Genomic DNA, 24,994 nt, shown 5'->3' on the forward strand with positions numbered 1-24,994 from the left:
AGGAGTATCAACCGGCCTCCCTCCCAGCCAATCACCCTTCTCATTTCTTTATTTATGGCACAAAATTTTTTATCCACACCACCAATTCAGAAGGTCAAACTAGAAGAAAGGCCCAGCAAGTCAGAAGAGCAGCCTCCCTGACCAGAGGGGCCTCCTTAGCACTCTCAAACTGGTCCAAACTTTGCTCAGCCATCCTCACCAAAGTCATCCTGACCTTCCTAAATGTTTCAGATTCTCTCATGGACCAAAAACTTCTCTGTCTCTCCTCAGGTTTTGCCTTCCTATGCAATGTCACTCTAGGGCCCATAGCATTTCCTTGCCTTCTCACTGACCCAGAGTCCAGTGGACAATGCACAATTGGCTTTGTGATAGACCCCAACGTCCACCCTTATAACTTTACCTCTCCCATGAGAAATAAAAGAGATATCCTTTTAATTCTTGTTCGAATCAGGCTCAACTTGAACTTTTAGCCCCCTGGATAGGTTTCAGATACCAAGAACATTCCATCTGCAACCTCAGTGCTATCCTTGAAGGGGCAGCTCAAGAAACAGGGCAAGCCCTGCAAGAACTAACTACCTCTCTCAATTTCCACACAGCCATAAATATGGACAATTGATTGGCTTTGGATTACCTACTGGCAGAAGAAGAAGGCATCTGTGCTGTTGCCAACACATCCTCCTGTACCTGCATCAACACCACCAAACAAGTTGAGACGGATATTCAGGAAATCTTTAAGCAAGCCACCTGATTTCACACCATAAACCAGCAACCAAGAGTAGTCTTGCTGCTCATCACGCTCATCATCATCCTTCTCCTCAGACCTGTTTTCATCCACATCATCACCAACTTCATTGCACAGCACCTCAAAGTCACCAGACTCTTTCTCTTGTCCCCTGTATCTTTAGAGTATCAATCTAAAGATCCTAAAGCTAGCCATTTTTGGTCTTCAGGGAGTCAAAGGACTCCCTTGACCAAAAGATGTGAATGTGAAATTGAAATGATAAATGCCTTTACTGACCATCTTGATTTGCTTGAGCAAACATTTTATCCAGGGAATTATAAAGAAGAAATAGAGATGAACAGAATCAGCCCGACATACCAATAATCCTTTGAGGTGATGAAAAAACCCCTGCCCCAACCTGGGATGAAGAACTGTAACAACGAGTTCAAGCTGGGAAGTGGATGTGGCTCAAGCAGTTGAGTGCCTGCCTACTGCATAGGAGATCCTGGGTTCAGTTACTGGTCCTTGCAAGACAGTGAGATGACATGACAGGCTGGTGCAGTCCTTCCCACATGGCAAGGTCCTGGGTTTGGTTCCCAGGGCCTCCTGAAAAGAAGACAAGCACATAATGAACAGACACAGAGGACAAAACAGTGAGCACAAACAATGAAGGTGGTGAGAAGAAATAAATGAATAAATAAAACCTTAAAAAAAAAGATTTCAAGCTGACACCAGCAAAGCATGCTGATCTTCACCAGATGACCACAATCTTACATCAACATCCTGCTTGCTAATTAATGAACTGGGCCTCAGGGACACTATGTCCAAACAGCCCCTTTAGCCCCCATAGTCCATGCAGCTCGGTCACATATACTAATCATAAATCATGTCCCCTTTGTCCCTCCCCATCCCCTCTCTACCTTCCCTTTGTTTCAACAGTCATATAAGTTGCTCCCCCAGCTCACCCCTTTAAGCAGAAACCTCTTTTGGTGCTGCTCCTGCATTAATGCAACCTTAGCTCAATAAAGTTGCTCTGCACCACATTTTTAAATGTTTGTGGGAGGAGTGTGGGAACACGGCATCTGATTAGGCAGATAAGGCTAAGCTCTCACAAAAACAATGGAGAATGAGCCAAAAGCTGCCCAAGGGACCTGCTTTGGGGGTCAGCAGACCAGGACAGTGCTACACAACTCCTAGGTGGGTAAGGGACAGAGAAAGACAAAGAAGCTGAAACAACAGATTGTGAGTTATTAAACCTCCTGGCCACTGGGAAGGTCTCTCCAACCATCCCCTCCACCCCCCCACCAAGATAGTAAGCAGGGGAGGGGGTGGTAAAACCCCTGGCTCATTGCACCTGACTGAGAGGGGAACAGATGTCTTCCTCCCTGTCAGCTGTTACAAGGGAAAAGGAGAGGGAGTCTGGGGACTTTTCTTCAGTGAATTCAGTCAAGAGGGCCCACTTTAAATCTCGGCTCTGGCCAGATGAATACAAAGGAAAACCAAAGGAGATTCACCTCCTTGGAAAGATGTGCCAACAAGTGCCATTAACTGGCCAGTCTGGAAATTACATGGACAAAACCTGCCTTTAGAGCTCTTTACCCCACTCCTGGGAGAAAGTCTGCACCCCATTAGTGAGTCTCTGGCACGATTTTGACAACTTAAGTTGGGCAATTTTAAAGACTTAGGATAAGTTGAACCAAATATCAAAGAGCAGTGAAAAAATAATAATAGGCAAGAGAGAGAAATTGGCCAACAGAGTAAATTCACCAAAATATCAGATGCTTAGACATCAGCAAAAAAATTACAAGCCATACTAGGAAATAGAATGAGATGGTCCAGCCAATAAAACACATCAAATATTCTGAAGAGATTCAGGATTAAAGACAATTAATCAATGATAATCACACAAATCTCCTGAATTAATTTAAAGAATTGAAAGAAAATATGACCAAAGAGATAAAGGAGACACTGGAGAGATTCAGCAAGGTGGCATTAGTCTAAGGGGACACTCACCAGTTCTCTCACAAAAAACGGCTGAGAAGGGGCAAGATCCTGCCTGAGTGAGCTGTTTTGGGAACTCACAGAGCAAGAGACTTCAGGGCATTGATCTGGAGGGAACTGGACAAAGAGATAAAAAGCCCAAGGGAAAACCATGAACTTCTCACCACAGAGGCTGGTAACAGTGGGCAGCTAAGCCCCACCCTCAGGATAAAAAGCTGCTGCAAACCCCCTGACTCCCACCAGCCACCAAGTGGGAGGGAATGTTCTCTGGGAGTAAAAGGGTTATGGCGAAAGGTGGAGAGGGGTTTTCTTTCTGTGGGTTTGGCTACCTAATACCCTTTGAACTTCAGGGAGCATACCAGCCAGAAGAGGTGGCCCTGGGAAGAGGGGAAAGGTGAATCTGCTCAGGCAGCTGACCTGGGAGAGAGGAACTTGGGCTAGAAGAGGGCAGAGTCAAGCAATTGGCTAGTCTGCTGCTGAAAACTATCAAAATTCCAACTCCCCTAAAGGAGGCAGGCAGTAGGAAGTGCTTAATAACCTTCCAAGGGCCTATTTAGGGTCCCTTGGGGGGAGAGGGAGGGTTGAGAGTCATTTCTCTGCAGTGAGTTTGGATACCAGGGTCCCATTTGAATTTCAGAAGAGAACTCAACTTGACCAGGAGAGGTGAGGGTGGATGCAATCATGCAGACTATCACATTCTGCTGCCCCGAGAGAGAAAGCAATAAATAGAAAGAGGACAGGGACAGACAGGCTCCTAATCAGCAGGAATCTACCAAACTGCAAAGAGTCAAACCTGCCCTAGGGAAAGTGACTGGATAGCTCTCTAGCTAACTGACCCAATGAGAAAGTCTAGCTCAGTGGAGGAGTCTCACTTTGAATATATGAGGCACCTGGTTTGATTCCTGGCTCTCCTTAGAGTAGTGATCTACTGGTTTTTCAAACACACAGCTGATACTTTAGGACAGGGAACACATATACATTATTTTTGTATTAACTTCTCTTGGGTCTCTTATTTTTCTTAAAAAAGGTTCCTTTTTAAAAATTTAGTTTACTTGCTAAAACCTGATTCAAAACCTGCAGAGGGCAGACTGCAGGGTAATTGATTGATGAACACTAGCAACCTGAGAAGCTCCTCAGGGGCCTAAAAGGGAAGGCTGTTTTCCCTAAGTTTTTTTTTTGATTGCTTGCTTGCTTGTTTGCTTTTTGTTCTTTTTTAACCCCTCTTTTTCCCCCTACTCCATTTTAAAAAAATTAGGTGTTGCTATCTTGTTTCCAGTTTGCTGTGTTTTCCCTTCTGTTTCCCTTTTTTTTGTATACCAATTTTATCTACCTATGCTATTTCTTTTCCTTCCTTATCTTCCTATCTTCTGCTTTCTGTTTTTGTTCTTGCATTCCACCTTTCTTTGTTTAGTCTTCAATTTTTCTTGCTTTTATTTCTATCACCTCTATTCTGTTTTCTTTTTTTAACTTTTTCCCTTATTGTCTTTTCTCTTTCCCTCTCTTCTTATCATTCTGACCTTTTAATTCATTCTAGATATTTTTCTTTATTCAGTTATCAATTTCATTGTTTATGCCCCAATTTTTTATTCTTATTACTCTGAACTTCTTACAGGAGTTAATTATTCATTTTCCTAGGTCTTAAATGGTTCCTCTTCTACCTTTTACCATTATTATTACTATTACCATTTTTCTCTTCTTACCTCTTTTCCCTTTCTCTGGCCCTAATCTTTTTCTTTCCAGGGAACATAGACAACAGCAAGGAAATAGAAGAAGAGGAACAAAGTATCAAAGAGAAAATATACAATGCACACAAAAACAAAACTAAATAAAACCCTAGAGTAGAGAGAGAAATTAATAAACTGAATAAACCCATTAAAGTAAAAAGATGCCTAAACACCAACAAAAAAATTATAAACCATATTAAGAAACAGGAAGACATGGCCCAGACCAATGAACAAACTAAAAAGCAGGAGAAGATGCAGAACATGGAACAACTAATCAGAGCTACGCAAACAAATATCATGAAACAACTTAATGAAGTGAAGGAAGAGATTAAGGACATTAAGAGGCCACTTGGAGAACACAATGAAGAAATTGTAAACACACATAAAAAGATAATGGATATGATGGTGATGAAAGGCACAATTCAAGAAATAAAAAAATACACTGGAAGCAAATAACAGCAGATTTGAATAGGCAGAGGAAAGAATTAGTGATGTGGAAGACAGTACATCTGAAATCAAACAAATAGTAGAACAGATAGATAAAAAGATAGAAAAAATCCAGCAGGGACTTAGGGATCTGAACGACAACACAACATGCACAAACATACACATTATAGGCATCCCAGAGGGAGAAGAGAAGGGAAAGGGAAGAAAAGGTGTGTTGGAGGAAATAATGGCTGAAAACTTCCCAACCCTATTGAGGGAAATGGATGTACATGTCCAGGAAATGCAGCACACTCTTAACAGTATAAATCCAAACAGGCCTACTCCAAGACATATACTTGTCAAATTGCCCAATGCTCAAGACAAAGAATACTGAAAGCAGCAAGGGAAAAGAGAACCACCACTTAAAAGGAAGCTCAAAAGGATTAAGTGTTGATCTCTCATCTGAAACCATGGAGGCAAGAAGGCAGTGGTATGACATAGTTAAGGAGCTAAAAGAAAAAAAATTCCAGCCAAGAATTCTCTATCCAGCAAAGCTGGCATTCAAAAATGATGGAGAATTCAAAATATTCACAGATAAACAGAAATTAAGAGAGCATGCCAATAAGAAACCTGTCCTTCAAGAAATACAAAAGGGAGTGCTGCAGGTTGAAAGGAAAATACAGGAGAGAGAGAGAGTTGGGGAAGAGTGTAAAAAAATAAAATAAAATAAAATAAAGAAATAAAAACAACATATGACATACATAAGCCCCCCCCCCAAAGATGGTTAATGTAATTCCTTGACAGTAATATTAATAACAGTGAATGTTAATGGATTAAACTCACCAGTCAAGAGACACAGATTGGCAGAATGGATAAGGAAATATGACCCATCCATATGCTATTTATGAGAAACCCATATTAGACCCAGGGATTTAAGGAGGCTGAAAGTGAAGAGCTGGACAACAATTTTACAAGCAAACAACAACCAAAAAAGAGTTGGAGTTAGCTTACTAATATTGGACAAAATAGACTTTAAATGCAAAACATTTTAAGAAACAAAGATAGATACCATATATTAGTAAAAGAGGCAATCTTTCAAGAAGAAAGAAAATTCATAAACATTTATACACCTAACCAGGGTACCTCTAAATACACGAGGCAAGCACTGGAAAAAACTAAGGGGAGAAATAGATGCCTCTACAATTATAGTGGGGAATTTTGATACACCATTATCATCATTGGACAGAACATCTCAACACACAGAATCAAGAAAACAACAAAGACTTTGAATAATACATAAGAGGATCTGGACCTAGTAGACATTTAGAGAATACTACATCTAAATACAAAGGGATATAATTTCTTCTTGAGCACACATGGATCATTCTCCAAGAGAGACCACATGCTAGGTCGCAGAACAACCCTCAATGAGCTGAAAAAGATTGAAATTATACAAATTAATTTCTCTGACCTCAATGGAATGAAGCTGGAAATCACTAACGGCCAGAAAACCAGGTTAGGAACAAAGATATGGATGTTAAACAATACACTCTTAGACAAACAATGGGTCAAGGAGGAAATTACAAAAGAAATCAGTAACTATGACAACAGAACATGTCAAAACCTATTGGATACTACAAAAGCTGTACTGAGAGGGAAATTCATAGCCATAAATGCATACATAAAAAAGAAGAGCCAAAATGAAAGACCTAACTGCACACCTAGAGGAATTAGAAAAAGAATAACAAACTAACCCCAAAGGAAGTAGAAAGAAGGAATTAACAAAGATTATAGTAGAACTAAATGAAATAGAAAATTAAAAAGCACTAGAAAAAAATTAACAAAACCAAAAACTGGTTCTTCAAGAAGATCAATAAAATTGACAAACCCTTAGCTAGACAAACAAAGAAAAAAAAGAGAAGATGCAAATACACAAAATAAAAATGAGGAAGAGGATATCACCACTGACCCCACAGAAATAAAGCATATCATAAGAGGATACCTTGAAAAATTATATCAACGAGAAGGATAATTTAGAGGAAATGGACAAATACCTAGCAACACACAAGCAGCCTATATTGATGAAAGTAGAAATTGATGAATTCAACAGACCAATCACAAACAACAAGATTGAATTAGTCATCAAAAACCTCCCAACTAAGAGCCCAGGACCAGACGGCTTCACAGGTGAACTCTACCAAACATTCCGGGAAGAACTAACACCATTCCTGCTTAAACTCTTCTGAAAAATAGAAGCAGAAGGAACATTGTCTAACTCACTCTATTTGCCAACATTTTCCTAAGACCAAAGGCAAGCAAAGACACCACAAGAAAGGAAACTTACAGGCTAATCTCTCTCATGAACCTAGATACTAAAATCCTCAAAAAATATTTGCTAATTTTATTCAACAACACATCAAACAAATTTTACACCATGACAAATTGGGTTTCATCCCTGATATGCAAGGATGGTTCAACATAAGAAAATCAAGCAATGTAATACACCATGAAATCAGATCAAAAGAAAAAAATCACATGATTATCTCCACAGATGCAGAAAAAGCATTCAACAAAATACAGCACCCTTTCTGATAAAAACACCACCAAGGATAGAAATAGAAGGAAACGTCCTCCACATGATAAAGGATATATATGAAAAACCCACAGTTAACATCATATACAATGGTGAAATCCTAAAAGCTTTCCCTCTAAGACTGGGGAAAAGATAGGGATGTCCACTATCACCATTCCTATTTAACAGTGTGTTAGAAGTACTTGCTTGAACAGGTAGGCAGTAAAAAGATAAAAAAGTCATCCAAATTGGAAAAGAAGAAGTCAAAATTTCACTGTTTGCAGACAATATGATCCTATACATAGAAAGCCCTGAGAAATCTATAGCAAAGCTTCTAAAGCTTATAAATGAGTTCCACAAAGTCATAGGTTATAAAATCAATGTACTAAAATCAGTAGCATTTCTGTACACCAATAATGAGCAATCTGAGGAAGAAATCAAGAAAAAATACCATTTACAATAGCAACTAAAAGAATCAAATACTTAGGAATAAATTTAACTAAAGATGTAAATGACTTATACACAGAAAACTACACAACATTGTTAAGGGAAATCAAGGAAGACTTAAACAAATGGAAGAATAATCCTTGTTCATGGATGGGAAGACTAAACAGTATTAAGATGGCTATCTTGCCCAAACTGATCTACAGATTTAATGCAATCCCAATAAAAATCAACATAGCATTTTTTACCAAATTGGAAAAACTAACTATGAAATTTATTTGGAAAGGGCAAGAGGCCCTAAATAGACAAAGAAATAGTGAAAAAGAAAAACGAAATAGGAGGAATCACACTGCCTGACTTTAAAACATTCTACAATGCTACAGTGGTCAAAATTGCACGGTATTGGCACAAAGATAGAAATACCAACAAATGGAACAAAATTGAGAGTTCTGATATAGATCCTCACATAAACAGTTATCTAATACTTGACAAGGCCACCAACCCCACTCAACCAAGAGAGAATGGCCTCTTCAACAAATGGTGCTTAGAGAACTGGATATCCATATCCAAAAAATGAGAGGAACACCATATCACACTTTATACAAAAATCAGCTCAGATGGATCAAAGATCTAAATCTAAGAGCCAAGACTATAAAGACCATAAAGACCATAAAGATAATGTAGGAAAGCATCGAAACGACCTTGTAACAGGAAATGGTTTCATGAACTTCACAACCAAAGCATGAGCAGAAAAGGAAAAATAGATAAATAGGAACTCCTCAAAATTAAAAACTTTTGCACCTCGAAGGAGTTTGTCAAGAAAGTGAAAAGACAGCCTACCCAATGGGAGAAAATATTTGGTAACCATATATCTGATAGGAGCCTAATAGCTAACATATATAAAGAAATTCTAAATCTCAAAAATAAAAAGACAAACAACTCATTTTAAAAATGGGCAAGTGATTTGAACAGACCCTTTTCTAAAGAAGTACAAATGGCTAAAAAGCACATGAAAAGATGCTCAACATCACTAGCTATTAGGGAAATGCAAATCAAAACTACAATGAGATATCATCTTATACCCATTAGACTGGTGGCCATTAGAAAAACAGAGGACTACAAGTGTTGGAGAGGATGTGGAGGAATGGGAACCCTCATCCACTGCTGGTGAGAATGTAGAATGGTCCAGTTGTTGTGGAAGACAGTTTGGTGTTTCCTCAAAAACTAACTATAGATCTGCCATATGATCCAGCAATTCCACTGCTGGGTATATACCAAGAAGAACTGAAAGCAAGAACATGAACAGATACATGCACACCAATGGTCATGCCAGCATTATTCACTATTGCTAAAGTTGGAATCAACCCAAATGCCCATCAACAGATGAATGGATACACAAAATATTGTATATACATATAATGAATATTACTCACTTGCAAGAAGGAAACAGTACTAACACATGGAATAACATGGATGAATCTTGAGGCCCTTATGTTGAGTGAAGCAAGCCAGGCATTGATGGACAAATATTACATGCCCTCATTGAGATGAATTAAGCAAATCTAGCCAATTCAGAGAGCTGGAAGATAGGTTTACAGGAAATAGAAAGGGAGAAGGTTGTGAGCCAATGCCCATGCAGGCAAAATCTATGATAAGATGGAAGTGGATAGTTGTACAGTGAAGGGATATGATAGGGGTGTAGTGATACTATTGGGGTGGGTGGTGCAAGCTTAACAGGGGGGTAGAGTGTAGAGGGGGGTTCGATGGTCCATGGAACTGGGTGGAGGGTTGGGGAGGGAGCAGGTTAACACTAGGGATTGGTGGGTATGTGGCTAAAACTACAATGTTGGGAAAGTGCTTTTGGCAATATGACAAGGAAGGGTTACTGGTTTAGGGTGTTGAATGGGGGAGCAATCGTGACAGGGTGCACCTTGGGCAGTCTTCTAGAGAATGTGTTAGTGATCATTTTATCATAGTGTGTTGTATCAGTGGGTGGAGACCCACATATTGAGCAGGAAGGAGTTGGACTCCCATCCTGGGGAGGCCCGATATGTTCTCAGAGGGATGGGTGTTTCTTGGGAGCATGGGTAAATCCTAATAGAGGAGAACAGACCAGTGTGTCAAGCCCTCAGTATTGTTGCAAATAAACTATGAATCTTGTCCTTCAGGGAGTGAAGACTGGTGGCTGCCATGGGCCCCGAGGAAAGGGGGAGGGAGGAATAGAGTAGGTGGAAGAGGGTATGTAGGGGGCAATGGAAGTGTTCTGCATGATCTTACAATGATCGATACAGGCCATGTTGAATTTCATCAAAAATTTATAAAAGTGTATGGTCTTGAGTGTAGACCATAATTCATAATGTAAACCATTGACCATGGTTAGTGGCTGTATCAATATCTGTACATCAGTTCTAACAAATGAACCATCCACATATAAAAAAGTTATTGATATGGGAAGGGGAAAAAGGGGAGGATATTGGGTAAATAGGAGTCCCCTTTTTCTGTATGCGACTTTACTGCGACCTAAAACTTTTTTGAAGACAAAAAGAAAAAAAGTAAGACACTGGGGAAGAAGTGGAAGAAAATATCATTGTACATACAGGACAACAGATATTACAGTGATGAAAGGCAAAACATCAAAAAATTTAAAAAAATTTTTTTCATTATTTTTTAATATCCCAATTTTTAAGAGTTTTATTTTAGTTTTTCTAATTTATTACATATTTTGTTTTTTATGTTTGAACTTATCATTGTTGTTTCCTTTTCCTATTAATTGTACTTGGTGATGTCTTTGGCTTCATTTTTGAAGAAGTTTTGGATCACAGAAGGGTTACAACTGTGGCAGGGGAGGATCATTGGTGTGGGGTGTCAGTGATGGGGGATACATGGGAGGAAGTTCACCTGGGTATACATATAAAGTATATAAATGTGTTCAGATGTTCATGGGGCATTGTCATAGTGGGTAGAGATTCACACAATATCTGAAAGAATATTGAATTCCCATCCTGGGGAGCTCTGCCACATTCTTTATTGTAACAGCAACAGTCCTTCAAGTGCATGGACAATGGCTAGTGAAGAAGTATGGTCCATTGAAGGGTCCCTGATATTGATGACTATGCTTATGAGCATTTGCTCTTGAAATTGCAACTTAGCCTAGTATTGTAGGGTGCCTAAGAGTTACCTCCCAAGAGCCTCCATGTTGTTCAAATGTGGTCTCTCTCTAACCAAAACTCAGCATATAAATGCATTACCTTCCCCCCAGCATGGGATGAGCCTCTCTGGCACAGAGGATTATTACCAAGATCAACTCACACTGCAACTGGGAAAAGACCTTGACCAAAAGGGGGAAAGGGTAAAGACAAATAAATTTATATGGCTAAGAGATTTCAAAGTGAGTTGGGAGGTCATCCCAGAGGTAATGCTTATGCACATCTCAGCAGGATTTCATAGATTGCCAAAGTAGATACTACTCCAAATAGTGGGGCTCCTGAGGACTCTGGAGACACTCAGGTCCTATGGTCAAAGCAGATAGCTCTAGATTTGATGCCTTGCCAGTGGGCCCTACTTTGGAGTTTGTGCTCCCAAGTGTAACAGAGTTGGACTCAGATGTGACTTCTCTACACATGCCTCTTCTGTCCCTTCTATTTGAACCTATAGTTGGTGCTGGAGGTGGTAGGTGTATATTCAAGAGACTTAAATTTCTGGGCTGTCCATGTGCCAGCTGGGCCCTGAGCCTCAGTGGAGTTGCAACACCTACTCTCCAGTTCATTAGACTCACCCAGGACAACTAACAAGGAGGTGAGAATGGACAACCACCATACAAAGGAATCAAGATAGTCTACAACTGCAAGTGAGAGAGTCCCATCCATCAGCCATTTGGGATCTAGGCCCCCTCTCAATTACAGGTGGAGTGGGCATCACCATTCCAGAATCCTCTGGGTTGGGGAATAAAATATGGACTAGAGTAGACTTACTGGTATTCTATTATAGACTTACTGTGATTCTAGCAGTGGAAGAACTTACATGATTGACATGGAGACAGAGACCACTGGAGGTGCTGAAGGCAGGGAGAGGGAAAAAGAGATGTGATATGGGGGCATTTTTGGGACTTGGAATTGTCCTGAATGACAATGCAATGACAGATACAGGCCATTATATATCCTGCCATAACCTATAGAAGTGAGTGGGAGAGGATGCAAACTACAATGTAAACTATAATCCATGCTTAGTGGCAATGCTCCAAATGTGTTTATCAATTGCAATGAATGTACCACACTAATGAAAGAAGTTGTTAATGTGGGAAAGGGTTGGATGTGTGGGGAGTGGGGCATATGGGAATCCCTTATATTTCTTTGTGTAACATTGTGTAATCTAAGTATCTTTTAAAAAAATTAAAAAAATATATATTAGAAAAAAAAGACACTGGGTGAATATAAAGAACAATTTGAAAGTATGCAAAGAAAAGTAACAGACCTTATGGGAATGAAAGATGTGATGGATGAGATTAAAATACAATAGAGGCACATAAGAGCAGATTTTAACTGCTTGAAGACAGAATTAGTGATTTTGAAGACAGAACATCTGAACTGGAAAAGACAGGAGAACAGAAAGAGAAGAGAATGGAAAAAATGGAACAGGGTGTCAGGGAATTGACTGACAATGCAAAATGCAAAAAACATATGCATTATCAGCATCCCAGAAGGGGAAGAAAATGGAAAAGGGGCAGAAAGAATATTTGAGGAAATAATGACTGAAAACTTCCCTAGCCTTATGAAAGACATAAATATCAATATCCAAGAAGGACAACACACCCCAAACAGAATAAACACAAATAGACTTATCCTGAGACACCTACTATTTAGAATGACAAAAACCAGAGATAAAAAGATTTTGAAGGCAGCAAGAGAAAAGCAAAGAATCACATATAAGTGCTAACATCTCATCAGAAACCATGTAGGAGAGAAGAAAGTATTATGATGTTGAAAGGTATTGAAAGAGAAAAACTGCTGGCACAGCTGTCCTTCAATAATGAAGGGGCATTTCAAAGTCTTCACAGACAAACAAAAACTGAGAGAATATGTTACCAAACACCAGAATTAAAAGAGATACTAACAGCAGTGCTGTAGCCTGAAAGGAAAAAACAAGGGCGAGATACTTCGAGAAGGTGTAAAAATGAAGAATATTAGAAAGGGCAAAAAGATAGACTATAGTATAATATGACAATAGAAAGCCAAAGGACAAAATGGATGATGTAAGTACTGCCTTTACAGTTATAACATTGAATTTTTTTTTTTAAGATTTATTTATTTATGTATTTCTCTCCCCTCCTGCCCCCACCCCGGTTGTCTGTTCTCTGTGTCTATTTGCTGCGTCTTCTTTGTCTGCTTCTGTTGTTGTAAGCAGCATGGGAATCTGTGTTTCTTTTGGTTGCGTCATCTTGCTGTGTCAACTCTCCATGTGAGTGGTGCCATTCTTGGGCAGGCTGCACTTTCTTTCGCGCTGGGCGGCTCTCTTTACGGGGCGAACTCCTTGCGCGTGGGGCTCTCCTACGTGGGGGACACCCCTGTGTGGCATGGAACTCCTTGTGCCCCTCAGCACTGCGCATGGGCCAGCTTCACACGGGCCAAGGAGGCCTGGGTTTTGAACCACGGACTTCCCATGTGGTAGACGGACGCCCTAATCACTGGGCCAAGTCCGCCACCAACATTGAATGTTAATGGATTGAGCTCCCCAGTCAAAAGACACAGACTGATAGAATGAATTAAAAAAAAATATGAGGGAAGCGGACTTGACTCAACGGATAGAGCCTCTGCCTACCACACGGGAGGTCTGTGGTTCAAACCCAGGACCTCCTTGACCTGTGTGGAGCTGGCCCATGTGCACTGCTGATGTGCGCAAGGAGTGCCATGCCACGCAGGGGTGTCCCCCATGTAGGGGAGCCCCATGCGCAAGGAATGCACCCCATAAGGAGAGTCTAGCCTGCCCAGTAATGGCGCCGCACATGTGGAGAGCTGATGCAGCAAGTTGACTCAATAAAAAGAGACACAGAATCTTGGGCCACTGACAAGAATAGAAGTGGACACAGAAGAACACACAGCAAATGGACACAGAGAGTAGACAACCGGGGGGGGGAGGGGAGAGAAATTTTTTAAAAAATGAGCCATCTATATGCTGTCTACAAGAGACATGTCAGATGTAAGGATACAACCACGTTAAAAGTGAAAGGTTTGAAAAGGATATTCCATGCAAACATTAACCAAAAAAAAAAAAAAAAAAAAAAAATCTGGAGTAACAATACTAATATTAGACAAAATAGATTTTAAATTCAAAACTGTTACAAGGGATGCAGAAGGTCATTAAATATTAATAAAAGGGGTAATTCAGCAAGAGGAAATAACAACTATTTTAAATATTTATGCACCTAATCTCAGTGCCCCCAGATACATGAAGCACACATTGACAAAGCTGAAGGAAGAAATAGATGTGTCTATAGTAGTTGGAGACTTCAATACACTACTCTCAGTATTAGACAGAACATCTGGACAGAGAATATATAAAGAAACAGATAACTTTAATAATATGATAAATGAAGTAGACCCAACACACATCTGTAGAGAATTGCACCCCAAAACAGCAGGATATACATTTTTTCAAGTGCTCATGGGTCCTTCTCCAAGATAGACCATATGTTGGGCCAGAAGACAAGTCTCAATAAATTTAAAAAGATTGATTTATATAAAATATTTTCTCTGATCAAAATGGAATGAAGCTGGAAATCAATAATGGACAAAAAAAGGGAAAATTCATAAACATATGAAGATTAAACATCACGCTTTTTTTTTTAAGATTTATTTTTTATTTATTTCTCTCCCCTTCCCCACTCTCCCAGTTGCCTGCTCTCTGTGTCCATTCACTGAGTGTTTTTCTGTGCCCACTTCTATCCTTATCAGTGGCACCGGGAATCTGTGTTTCTTTTTGTTGCGTCATCTTGTTGTGTCAGCTCTCTGTGTGTGCGGATCCATTCCTGGTCAGGCTGCACTTTCTTTTGCACTGGGCGGCTCTCCTTACGGGGTGCACTCCTTGCGCGTGGGGCTCCCCTATGCGGGGGACACCCTTGCGTGGCACGGCACTCCTTGCGCGCATCAGCACTGCGCATGGGCCAGCTCCACACGGGCCAAGGAGGCCCGGGGTTTGAATCACGGACCTACCATGTGGTAGGCGGACACCCTATCTTTTGGGCCAAGTCCGCTTCCTAAAGATCACACTCTTAAACAATCAATGGGTCAAAGAAAAAATTGCAAGAGATGAATGAAAATGAGTATAAAACATATCAAGACCGATGGGACACCACAAAGGCAGTGCTGAGAGGAAAATTTATAGCCCTTGATGTTTACATTAAAAAAAGAGTAAAGAGGTAAAATTGATGATCTAATGGCATGCCTGGAAGAACTAGAAAAAGACAGCAAACTGATCCCAAACCAAGCTGAAGGAAAGAAATAGTAATGATTAGAGAAGAAATAAATGAAATCGAGAACAAATAAAACAACAGAGAATCAGCAAAACCAAAAGTTAGTTCTTTGAAAAGATCAACAAAATCAACAAATCCTTAGCTAAACTGACAAAGAAAAAAAGAGAACACACAAATAAATAATATCAGAAATGAGAGGGGGGACCTTACCACTGACCACACAGAAATAAGAGAGATCATTAAAGGATACCATGAACAACTGTATACCAAAAAAAACCCCAAAAAACAAAAAACCAACAACAAGAAAAACAAATAGAAAATGTAGACAAGATGGACAAATTCCTGGGAAGACATGAACCACCTACACTGACTTTAAAAGAAATAGAAGACCTCAACAAGTCAGTCACAAGTAAAGAGATTGAAACAGTCATCAAAAACCTCCCAAAGATGAAAAACCCAGGACCAGGTGGCTTCACAGGTGAATTCTACCCATCATTCAAAGATGAACTAATACTGATCTTGTTCAAGTGCTTCCAAAAAACTGAACAGGAAAGAATGCTACCAAACTCATTTTATGAAGCTGACATCACCCTAACACAAAACTGATAAAGATACTATGAAAAAAGAAAATTATAGACTAATATCTCTAATAAATATGGATGTGAAAATCCTCAACAAAATACTTGCAAACCGAACCCAAAAGCACGTTAAAAGAATTATACAACATGATCAAGTGGGTTTTATTCCAGGTATGCAAGGGTGGTTCAACACAAGAAAATCAATTAGTATAATAAAACACATTGATAAATTGGAGAAGAAAAATCAAATGATCTTCTCAATTGATTGCCGAAAAGGTATTTGACAAAATACTGCACCCTTTCTTGATAAAAACAAAGAAAAAAACCCCAAACACTCCAAAAGATAGGAATAGAAGGAAGCTTTTTCAATATGGTAAAGTGCATATATGAAAAACCTACAGCTAGCATTGTACTCAATGGTGAAAGACTGAAAGCTTTCCCACTGAGATCAGGAACAAGAAGGATGCCCACTGTCACCATTATTATTCAGTATTGTGCTATAAGTTCTAGCTAGAGCAATTAGGCTAGACAAAGAAATAAAAGGCACCCAGATAGAAAAGGAAGAAGTAAAACTTTCACTATTCACTGATTACATGATCCTATTATCTAGAAAATCCTGAAAAATCCACAATGCTACTAGAATAGACAAGTTCAGAGAGTGGCAGAATACAAGGATAATATGCAAAAATCAGTAGAGTTTCTATATGTTACTGATGTGCAATCTCAGGAGCAAATCAGAAAAAAAATTCCATTTAAAATAGTGACTAAACAATCAAATATTTAGGAATACACTTAACTGAGGACATAAAGGATCTGTATTCAGAAAACTACAAAATATTGCTAAAAGAAACTGAAGAAGATTAAATAAACGGAAGGACATTCTGTGTTCATGGAAGACTGAGTATTGTTAAGATGTCGATTCTACCCAAACAGATTTACAGATTCAATGCAATCCTAACAAAAATCCCAACCGCCTTTTTTGTAGAAACCGAAAAGCCAGTAATCAAATTTGGAGGAGTAAGGGGCCCAAAATAGCCAAAAATGTCTTAAAACATAAGAACAAAGTTGGAGGGCTCTCACTTTCTGACTTTAAAGCATGTTACTTAGCTATAGTGGTAAAAACAGCATGGTACTGGCATAAGGACAGACAGATTGACAAATGGAACTGAATCATCAACTCAGAAATTGACCCTCACATCTACAGTCAGCAATTTTTGACAAGGCTGTTAAGCCCACCCAGCTGGGCCAGAACAGTCTATTCAACAAATTATGCTGGGTGATATGCTTTGGCATATCCAAAAGAAAAAAAGGAGATCCCTGTCTCACACCTTATACAAAATTAACTCAAAATGGATCAAGGACTTAAATATAAAAACAACCATAAAACTCCCAGAAGAAAATGTAGGAAAATATCTTCAAGAACTTGTGGTAGGTGGTAGTTCCTTAAACCTTAAGCCCAAAGCACAAGTAACAAAAGAAAAAACAGATAAATGGGAACTTCTCAAAAGTCAACAATTTTGTACCTTAAAGGACTTTGTCAAAAGTGAAAAGGGGAAAAGGCAGCTGACTCAATGGGAGAAAATATTTGGCAATCACATATCGCATAAGCATTTAATATCCATGCTATATAAGGAGATCATACAACTCAACAATAAAAAGTATCTGCATTAGTCAGGGGTGATGATGCAAAGTACCAGAACTCTGCTGGCTTTTAGAAAGGGTATATATTTGGGGTGGAAGCTTATAGTTACAAGGCCCCAAAGTGTCCAACTCAAAGTTACTTCCTCACCAAACTCTGTTGCCACATGTTGAAGCCAGATGGCAGGCAATGTCTGCAAGGGTTCAGCCTTCCTCTTTCCTCTCACAGCTCTGTGGACCCAACTTTTTCCTATCTCAGCTGTAGACAGGCTTAAGTATCGTCTTTCTCCCTGGGAATTTTTTCTTTCCAGGTTCAGCTGCTCTGTTCTCTCCACAAGATCTGTCTTCCTGGGGTGGTGTCTATGGAGTACTCTCTCTTCCTACATATCCACTTCTGTGTTCTCTTTCTCCATGCATTTACTTCCTGGGGCTCCATCATCAAAACTAAAAACTCTCTCCTCTGCCATGACATTTTCTCTGTGAGTCCCCACCCACCAAGGGGGCAGGGATTCAATGTCCTACTGACATGGCTAAATCAGAGCCTTAATCATAATTTAATCAAGTAAAAGTGAAACCTCTGAATTTAATACAATCTAAGGGGAACATGTCCAGAGGAAGAGATCAGTTTACAAACATAACCCAATATCTATTTTTGGAATTCATAAACAATACCAAACTGCCACACTTGACCCTCTGAATTCCAAAAGGACCTTACAATGTTAAAACAAAGCTTAAATCAGTAACAATGCTAACTACAAAATCATACCACAATCAGTTTAAAGAAACACATTTGTCTTGGGGCAAGGCCCCATCTGGCTGCAGAACTCTGAAACTTTCAATTATCTTCCAATATACAAATGGACCGACAAAGGATAAACACTTGCATTGCCATAAGGAGAAACTGGGAGGGAAACATGAGTCTTGGGTCCTCTACAGTTCAGTAAACATGCAAGGCATATTTCATTAGATGTTAACATCTGAAAGTCATTCTTAAAATGATGGTTTCTTCTCCCTACAGCCTCATGAGGACCACCCTTTCCACAGGCTTGCCCAATGGTCATTTTCTTGGTTCCACCCTCATCAAGCATCTGGGTGGTGACCAAACTCCAGACTTCACCCCCCAAGAGCATTGGGATGATTGCCACACCTTATCCAATCTTTGGGTTAGAGACTTAATCCCACTAGTACAATGAGATGAAGGCAACATCCTCCCTAACCTTTGACATACAGGCCCAACCCTCTCAGAGCAATGAGTTGACCACCTGGCCTTCCCTCATCCATGGGCGACAGGCACACCCCTCTCAGACCTATGGTGTGGAAACCTTAACTGCCCTAATCCTTGAGGAATGTGCCCCACTCTCTCTGAACCCTGGGGTAGCAGAACTTTCCCTGAACATCAGGTGGGCACATCCACCCTCTTCAATTGCTGGTGCAAACTCACTCTCTCTGTACAATGGGTGGGGTTCCTCTCTTGGCCCAAGGTGATGTCTTAATTCCACATCTCAGCTTCCATGGATTTCCTCTTAAAGCTGTTTCTCCTTCAATCTCTCTTTTACATGTCCATTTTAGTCCAGGCTGACAGTGGTTTTGTTCATACAGCTCTCTCAAAAATCTTGTTGGTTTAGCATGCAAGAAGCAGGGGTCAAAGGCATCAGACAGTAAGACTTTTCACAAGTTGTTCCTAGATAACAGAATTTTCAACCCCAATTTATCAGTTCCAAGTTTAGTTAAGTCCTCCAATGGGGCACTATCATCTGGGGACTTGGTTTCCAGAGGCTTGAAATTTCTGGAATTGGTTTCTGTTTTTTGTTGTGCCCAACAATTCAGTTCTCAGCTTATCTCTCTCATCTAGCATTTTACTATAAGTTACAAGGAGAAGCCATGCTGAATTCTCTGAGTTTACTTTGGAAAGTTCTTCAGCTAAATGCCCAGGCTTGCCATTTTGAAATTCTGTCTTCCATAAAACATCAGGAGTCAATCTTGTTAAGTTCTCTGTGATTTTAAAATACAGACTGCCTTTCCCCAGTTTCCAATAATAGTTTCATCATTTACTTCTAAGGCCTCTTGAAAAGTCTCTTTAGCATCCATATTCCTACCAACAGTCCCTTCAAAGCACTCTAGGCCTTTTATATCAAACATCTCACAACTCTTCCCAAAATTATCCCTTACCCATTTATAAAACCATTCCAGCATTTTGGTAATTGCAAAAGCATGACCCCACTCTCAGTACCAAGTTCTGTGTCAGTCAGCCAAAGGCTTTTAGAAAGGGTATTTATTTGGGGTAGAAGCCTACAGTCACAAGGCCATAAAAGAGTATGTTACTTCCCTCACCAAAGTCTGTTGCCATGTGTTGGAACAAGATGGCCACCAATCTCTGTGAGTGTTCAGCCTTCCTCTCCCTTCTAAGGCTCTGTGGTTCCAGCTTCTTCTGATCTCAGCTGTAGGGTGGAGGGCTTAAGAGAGACTTCAGCCTGCCCCTGGAAGGTACAGATGTGAATTTATATAGACATCAATAGGCGGGGAAATGTTAGTTCATGAGGAGGGGGTTAGGGTCTGAGTACAGCCAGGGGCCAAAAAGGGGCTGTAAAAGCAAATTCTTTCCCTTGTATGGCTAGGGGTTAGTCAGCTAGAAGGTAAGGTATTCTTGGAATGCAAGAGGGGCTGACAGAAACCCTGGTTAGGGGGGAGTGGAAGTCCTTATCTCGTTGTTCTGCTTCACCATCGCCCTGTGTGGTTTCTTTGTTCTTGTGAGGAGATAGTTGGTTGCATTTTTACACTTAGTCTGCTTTTCTTTAAGTCCCAGCATGGTAATCATACATTGTTAGCCTTGTAATAGGGAACCTCTAACGGGTACCTTTGGTTTGGATTTGGTTTTTGCTCTATCATCAGACCTTCCATTTGGTTTCATTTCATTTCTCCCTTCAGCTCTCTAATTTTCCATGAGGCTGGCTAAGCCAACTTCCAACCTGGGTCACATGGCAAGCAGTTTGCCAGGCCTTTCACTCCTTTGTAAAGAGCCTTTGCTACCCTTTTGCACCTCTGCTCACTTCCAGACACCTCTGGAACTTCCATTTGCCCAGTGCTTCTGCTAAGGTCAGAGCCATATCCCAGGGGCTGAGCCAAAAGGCCAGGGGCCCTAGGAGACCTTTCGCCTGACCACAGCATAACCCGTGTTCCTTGCTCTAAATCTCCCTCTCCTATTCCTGCCCAAATCCTGCTTCTTATATACATTCGCACTATAGACCTGTGACTTTCTGTTCCTGGGTGGGTCTGACAAACAACAATTTGTCTTTGTAGTGGTCATGCTGTGAAAATTTATAGGAACAAAATCATGCACTTGAGAGGTGCCTTAAAAGGGGTGGTACTTGGGAGGTTGCTAGAGGACAAACTGCCTCCACAATAGCTTCTTTTAAAGTTTCATTAGAAAAGGAAAAGGCCAAAGATAGAACAAAGGGGAAAGAACTCCAAACCAACTGCCCCCGCCCCATCTTCCACCCTGTCCCCTAACTGCCCTAACCTGTTCCTCTTGATCCCTGAGGGAAATGATCTAGTCCAGACTCCTTTAAAGACCAAGCCTTCCCTGGAAACTGGCTGCCCACTAGAGCAGATTTAAGACTTGGACCTGAACTAAGAGCTAAAATTAAAGATTTCCCCAAATAAGACCAGCAAATATTCATAGAGGAACTTAGAATTTTTTTGCATGCACTGTGACCCAGGGCTACCTGACATATCAGTTTATGGACATGGTGGTCAAAGCTTCTAATGCTAAAGCCTGGATGGCAAAAGTTGGTTGGGCTAACCTGGAGAGGGACATGAAATATTCCTCTTTCCACAATCAATCTGAAAGTCAAATAGGCCTGGGAGATAGGGCATAGTTTAGGTAAGATTACACATCAGGCAAAGAAAATCTTAAAATCTCCTCAACAAGTTACAATGGGAAAGCTCCAGCCCTCATATTAAATAAATAACCTCAACTTGTCCCATCTGCCAAGAACAAAAATTCTGAAAAATTATAAGCAAGGAGAGAAAGTTAGCTCTTTTGTTGTAGAGGTTGAGAGAGGTTCAATTATTTGCGTATAGAAAGGCCAGGACTCAGGAATGATTTTGAGAAGGAAAAATGGTTTACTGATGGCCGGCGGGACTCGGGAGCTTTCTGTTGCAAACCCGAGCCCGGAACAAGATTTTCAAGTTCCTTTTATACAGGGTGGGGAGTCAAATGGTGCTTTTATCAAAGGAAACTACTTTCTTTGTTAGTTAAGTTTTTGCCTGAGTACCAGGTAGGTTTTGAATTAACATATCGCCCACATTTCAGGTGAGCTTGAATTAGCATCTGGCCCACATTCCATCTGGATGCAACCTTGAATACACATTTAGTCTTACATCCTTTCTGAACATTCAAAGCCCATATCACTTAACTGGATGTCTAGAGAATAGGCACACTTGGATACAGAATTAGATGATTCTGAATTTATGCATAGGCTATATTATATTTCCCATTCGAGGCCAAGTCCAAGTTCCCTTAAGTTTCGGCATCACCACCATCAGAGTTTCCCTGGACTGACTGGTGTGTATATAGAGTTTGCATCGCTAAATGGCCTCCCAGGACTGGAGTCGTTGCCATGGTCACCAAGACCAGGACTGCAGCCTCTTACATTCCACACCCACAAGTCAGGACAGACAGTTTAGGTTATCTCTGAAGAGACAAAGAGCCTCTCACCCATAGCTCACATCACTTTTATATAAACTTCTGAGTTTCGTATTTCCGTGTTTTTATGTCTGTCTCAAGGCTGAAAAATTTTAAATCGAACCTATTAGCTCTCTATTTACATCTGTCTGTCTGAGGTATATTTTCCAACCTCTGGATGGTAATACTGTAAGAAAGAAATCTCCTTTCGGAAGAAAATACGGCTCATCTGATTGTGGAGAAGAAAAGAATTTATTCTTAATTTTGAAAGAAGGGGCGCACAACTAGAAAATGTGGCTAGTGCCCCAAACAAAGAAAAATGACACAATTTATACCCCTAAGCCCTTCCTTTGTTTCTCCATAGATTGGATACTTTAGAGGTTACAGTCTATCTGAGAAGTCTAACTTTCCTGCACAAGTTTCCTAGTTTTTGATTAACCGCTTCCCCCATCACATTCCAACCATTTTAGCTTTTACCTGCTCCTTTTGCCAAATAAAGTATGGAATTAGTGCTGAATTGGCAGTGACTTAGCTTTTTCTTGTGCATCCTTTTTACTGGCTGTAGGACTGGGTTAAGCTGTTTTCTTCTGTTCCTGCTTAACCCGGGAGTGAGAGACTGAGGCAGTAGGCTGCCAGGTTACATTAATTTTTTTTTCCTTCATGTGAAAATTAAACTAATCTTCATTTCTTACAATACCAAATTAACAAATAAAAATTCTTAAAAGAGGGCTATTCAAATTGCTTAAAGATAAATAAGTGTTTATATATAAATTCATATTCCTGAAGTCCCAGAAATAAAGGGAACCAAACTTCTAATATTTGCAATGTAAAAAGAGTATTTGTAAAAATAAAATTCAAGTTCACATAATTCAGATAAACCTTTGATAAACAGAATTAGTTTAATATTGTTAGTTGAATAAAAACAGACATGCCTTTTGAGTTATCAATGTTAAGTACAATACAAGCACAATTTTATTCTACTTGTGCTGTTCTCCCTAAATTTATAGAGGCTTACTGATAAAATAAGGTAGCATTACATCTACTAGATATTTAAGATGAATAATATAAATTCGATTAATCAAATTGAGGTTTCATTTTGACAAACTTTATTTTAAGAATAATTGTATTTTGTAGGATGTTAGAAGACAATTTCAAAGATCTTTTTGATAACTTAAGGTATGCCGAAAAGTAAAGTATGCAGGATGTGCTTTGGTAAGGAACAGGAGTGTAGTTTTGTACTAAAGTAAAATGACTGGTTGTGGCAGAATAAGAAACAAAAATGTGTAAGACAAAACCTGAATGGATTTAGAAAGTTGTGAAACGTTTGTGGAAAAGGAATTTTATTTGTCCTGTCAAGGTTGGCTAAGCTTTGATAAGCTTATGAGATTTTTAAGAGTTTTTCTTATCAGGCAGTATCCTCAAACCAAACTAGAATTTTATTTTCTCTCTGTTAAAATAATGAAATTTTCTTGGATTATTGGTCTACTCTTAGTGAAAAGGTATAAAAGGTTTTTCTTAACCATGTGAGTAATCTGCCTAAAAGACAAAGATACTATGTTGTATAAGAATAATATCCTCATTGATATTTATAATGACCTTATCGCAGTTTATTTTTTAAGAAAACAAGTCTTCTTACTTTGAAAAGAACTAAGTTTTTTCTTACAATCAAATTAATTCCTATTCACTTTTTATTGCCACTTTGGTAAAATACTTGTTTTCACAGTGACCCATTTTCCTTTTCAATGTAATGTTCAAACCAGACACATTTTGACATTTTGCCTTCCTGAAATCAAACTCTAAATGGCATCCTATTGACCTCAAACTATCTTTGGAATTTTCTAGGGGACCCCTGGAAAATAGTAAAGGATTTGTTCTTTCATCTTATATAAAGAGAGGTGCTGGAAATAGGTTCATTTGATATGTTATGAGTTGCATGGGAAGTATTGTCAAATTAAAGGGAATTTTCTAACCTTCTGTTGGTTAAATTTTTATGGATATGATGTTATTAATATACATATTTAGAGATCCCATGAAATTCCTGGATTTCCTATCCATGATATGTCCTGATACTGATCTGCATGATATTAGACAACAGTATAATGTTACTACTCATAATTTTAGTTATTCTTTAAAAAAAAAGCTCTGTCACAAAAACAACCAAATTTCCTTGTCAGCTACATTGTTTTACTGACACCTCTCTAAAAGTGCGAAAGCACTTGCAGTCAGCTACAGATCAGAGTTTCATCATCATCAGGGAAAAAAAAGACTATAAATGAGACACAAGGCAAGTATATAAATTATGTTCTACCTATCAATTAACACAATCCTGGTAAATATGTAAAGGTGGGACAAGGTCAAATACCTCGACTGACAGGGCCCTTTTGGACATCTTCAAATGGACTGACCCAAAGGCTTATTATTTCCCCTACTTTACCAGACCTCTGTTGCCGGACAAATACATGAGTAAGCTGCGTGATGTGCTTGATGATCAATCCTGAGATTTCAATTCCTGGGATTTCAAAGAGAGAAAGAACTTTTATTGCAGTTGTGCAAGACGTGCAAGACAGGAGAGCAGGAAGTAAAATCTCAGATCTGTTCTTCCCGAATTGGAAAAAGTTTGGGTTTTTATGAAATTCAAACAAAGGGAGATGGAGATAGTGAAGCTGGGATGTTAAGAGATATGGATTCATTTGTTCAACTGGAGGCGTGTAAGTGTTGGCCCCAAAGGCTACTTTTGTGGA

General features: G+C 39.5%; 1 protein-coding gene across 2 annotated transcripts in view; it reads right to left on the bottom strand.

Annotated features, from left to right (window-relative positions):
- Nucleotides 1-1,022: 1,022 nt before the first annotated feature.
- The window catches only part of ATF7IP2 (activating transcription factor 7 interacting protein 2), a 133,702-nt gene continuing 109,730 nt past the window's right edge, over nt 1,023-24,994 (bottom strand). The window contains exon 11 of one of the 2 annotated variants that reach the window (XM_058286483.2): nt 1,023-1,327. In XM_058286483.2, coding sequence (XP_058142466.1) covers nt 1,233-1,327 — 95 coding nt within the window. In that variant the 3' untranslated portion in view covers nt 1,023-1,232. Of the gene's footprint in view, nt 1,328-23,025; nt 24,763-24,994 lie in introns of those variants that run through there. The other variant, XM_058286481.2, reaches the window with a different exon arrangement.

Source organism: Dasypus novemcinctus, chromosome 23 (genome assembly GCF_030445035.2).
Source record: "Dasypus novemcinctus isolate mDasNov1 chromosome 23, mDasNov1.1.hap2, whole genome shotgun sequence".
NCBI lineage: Eukaryota > Metazoa > Chordata > Mammalia > Cingulata > Dasypodidae > Dasypus > Dasypus novemcinctus.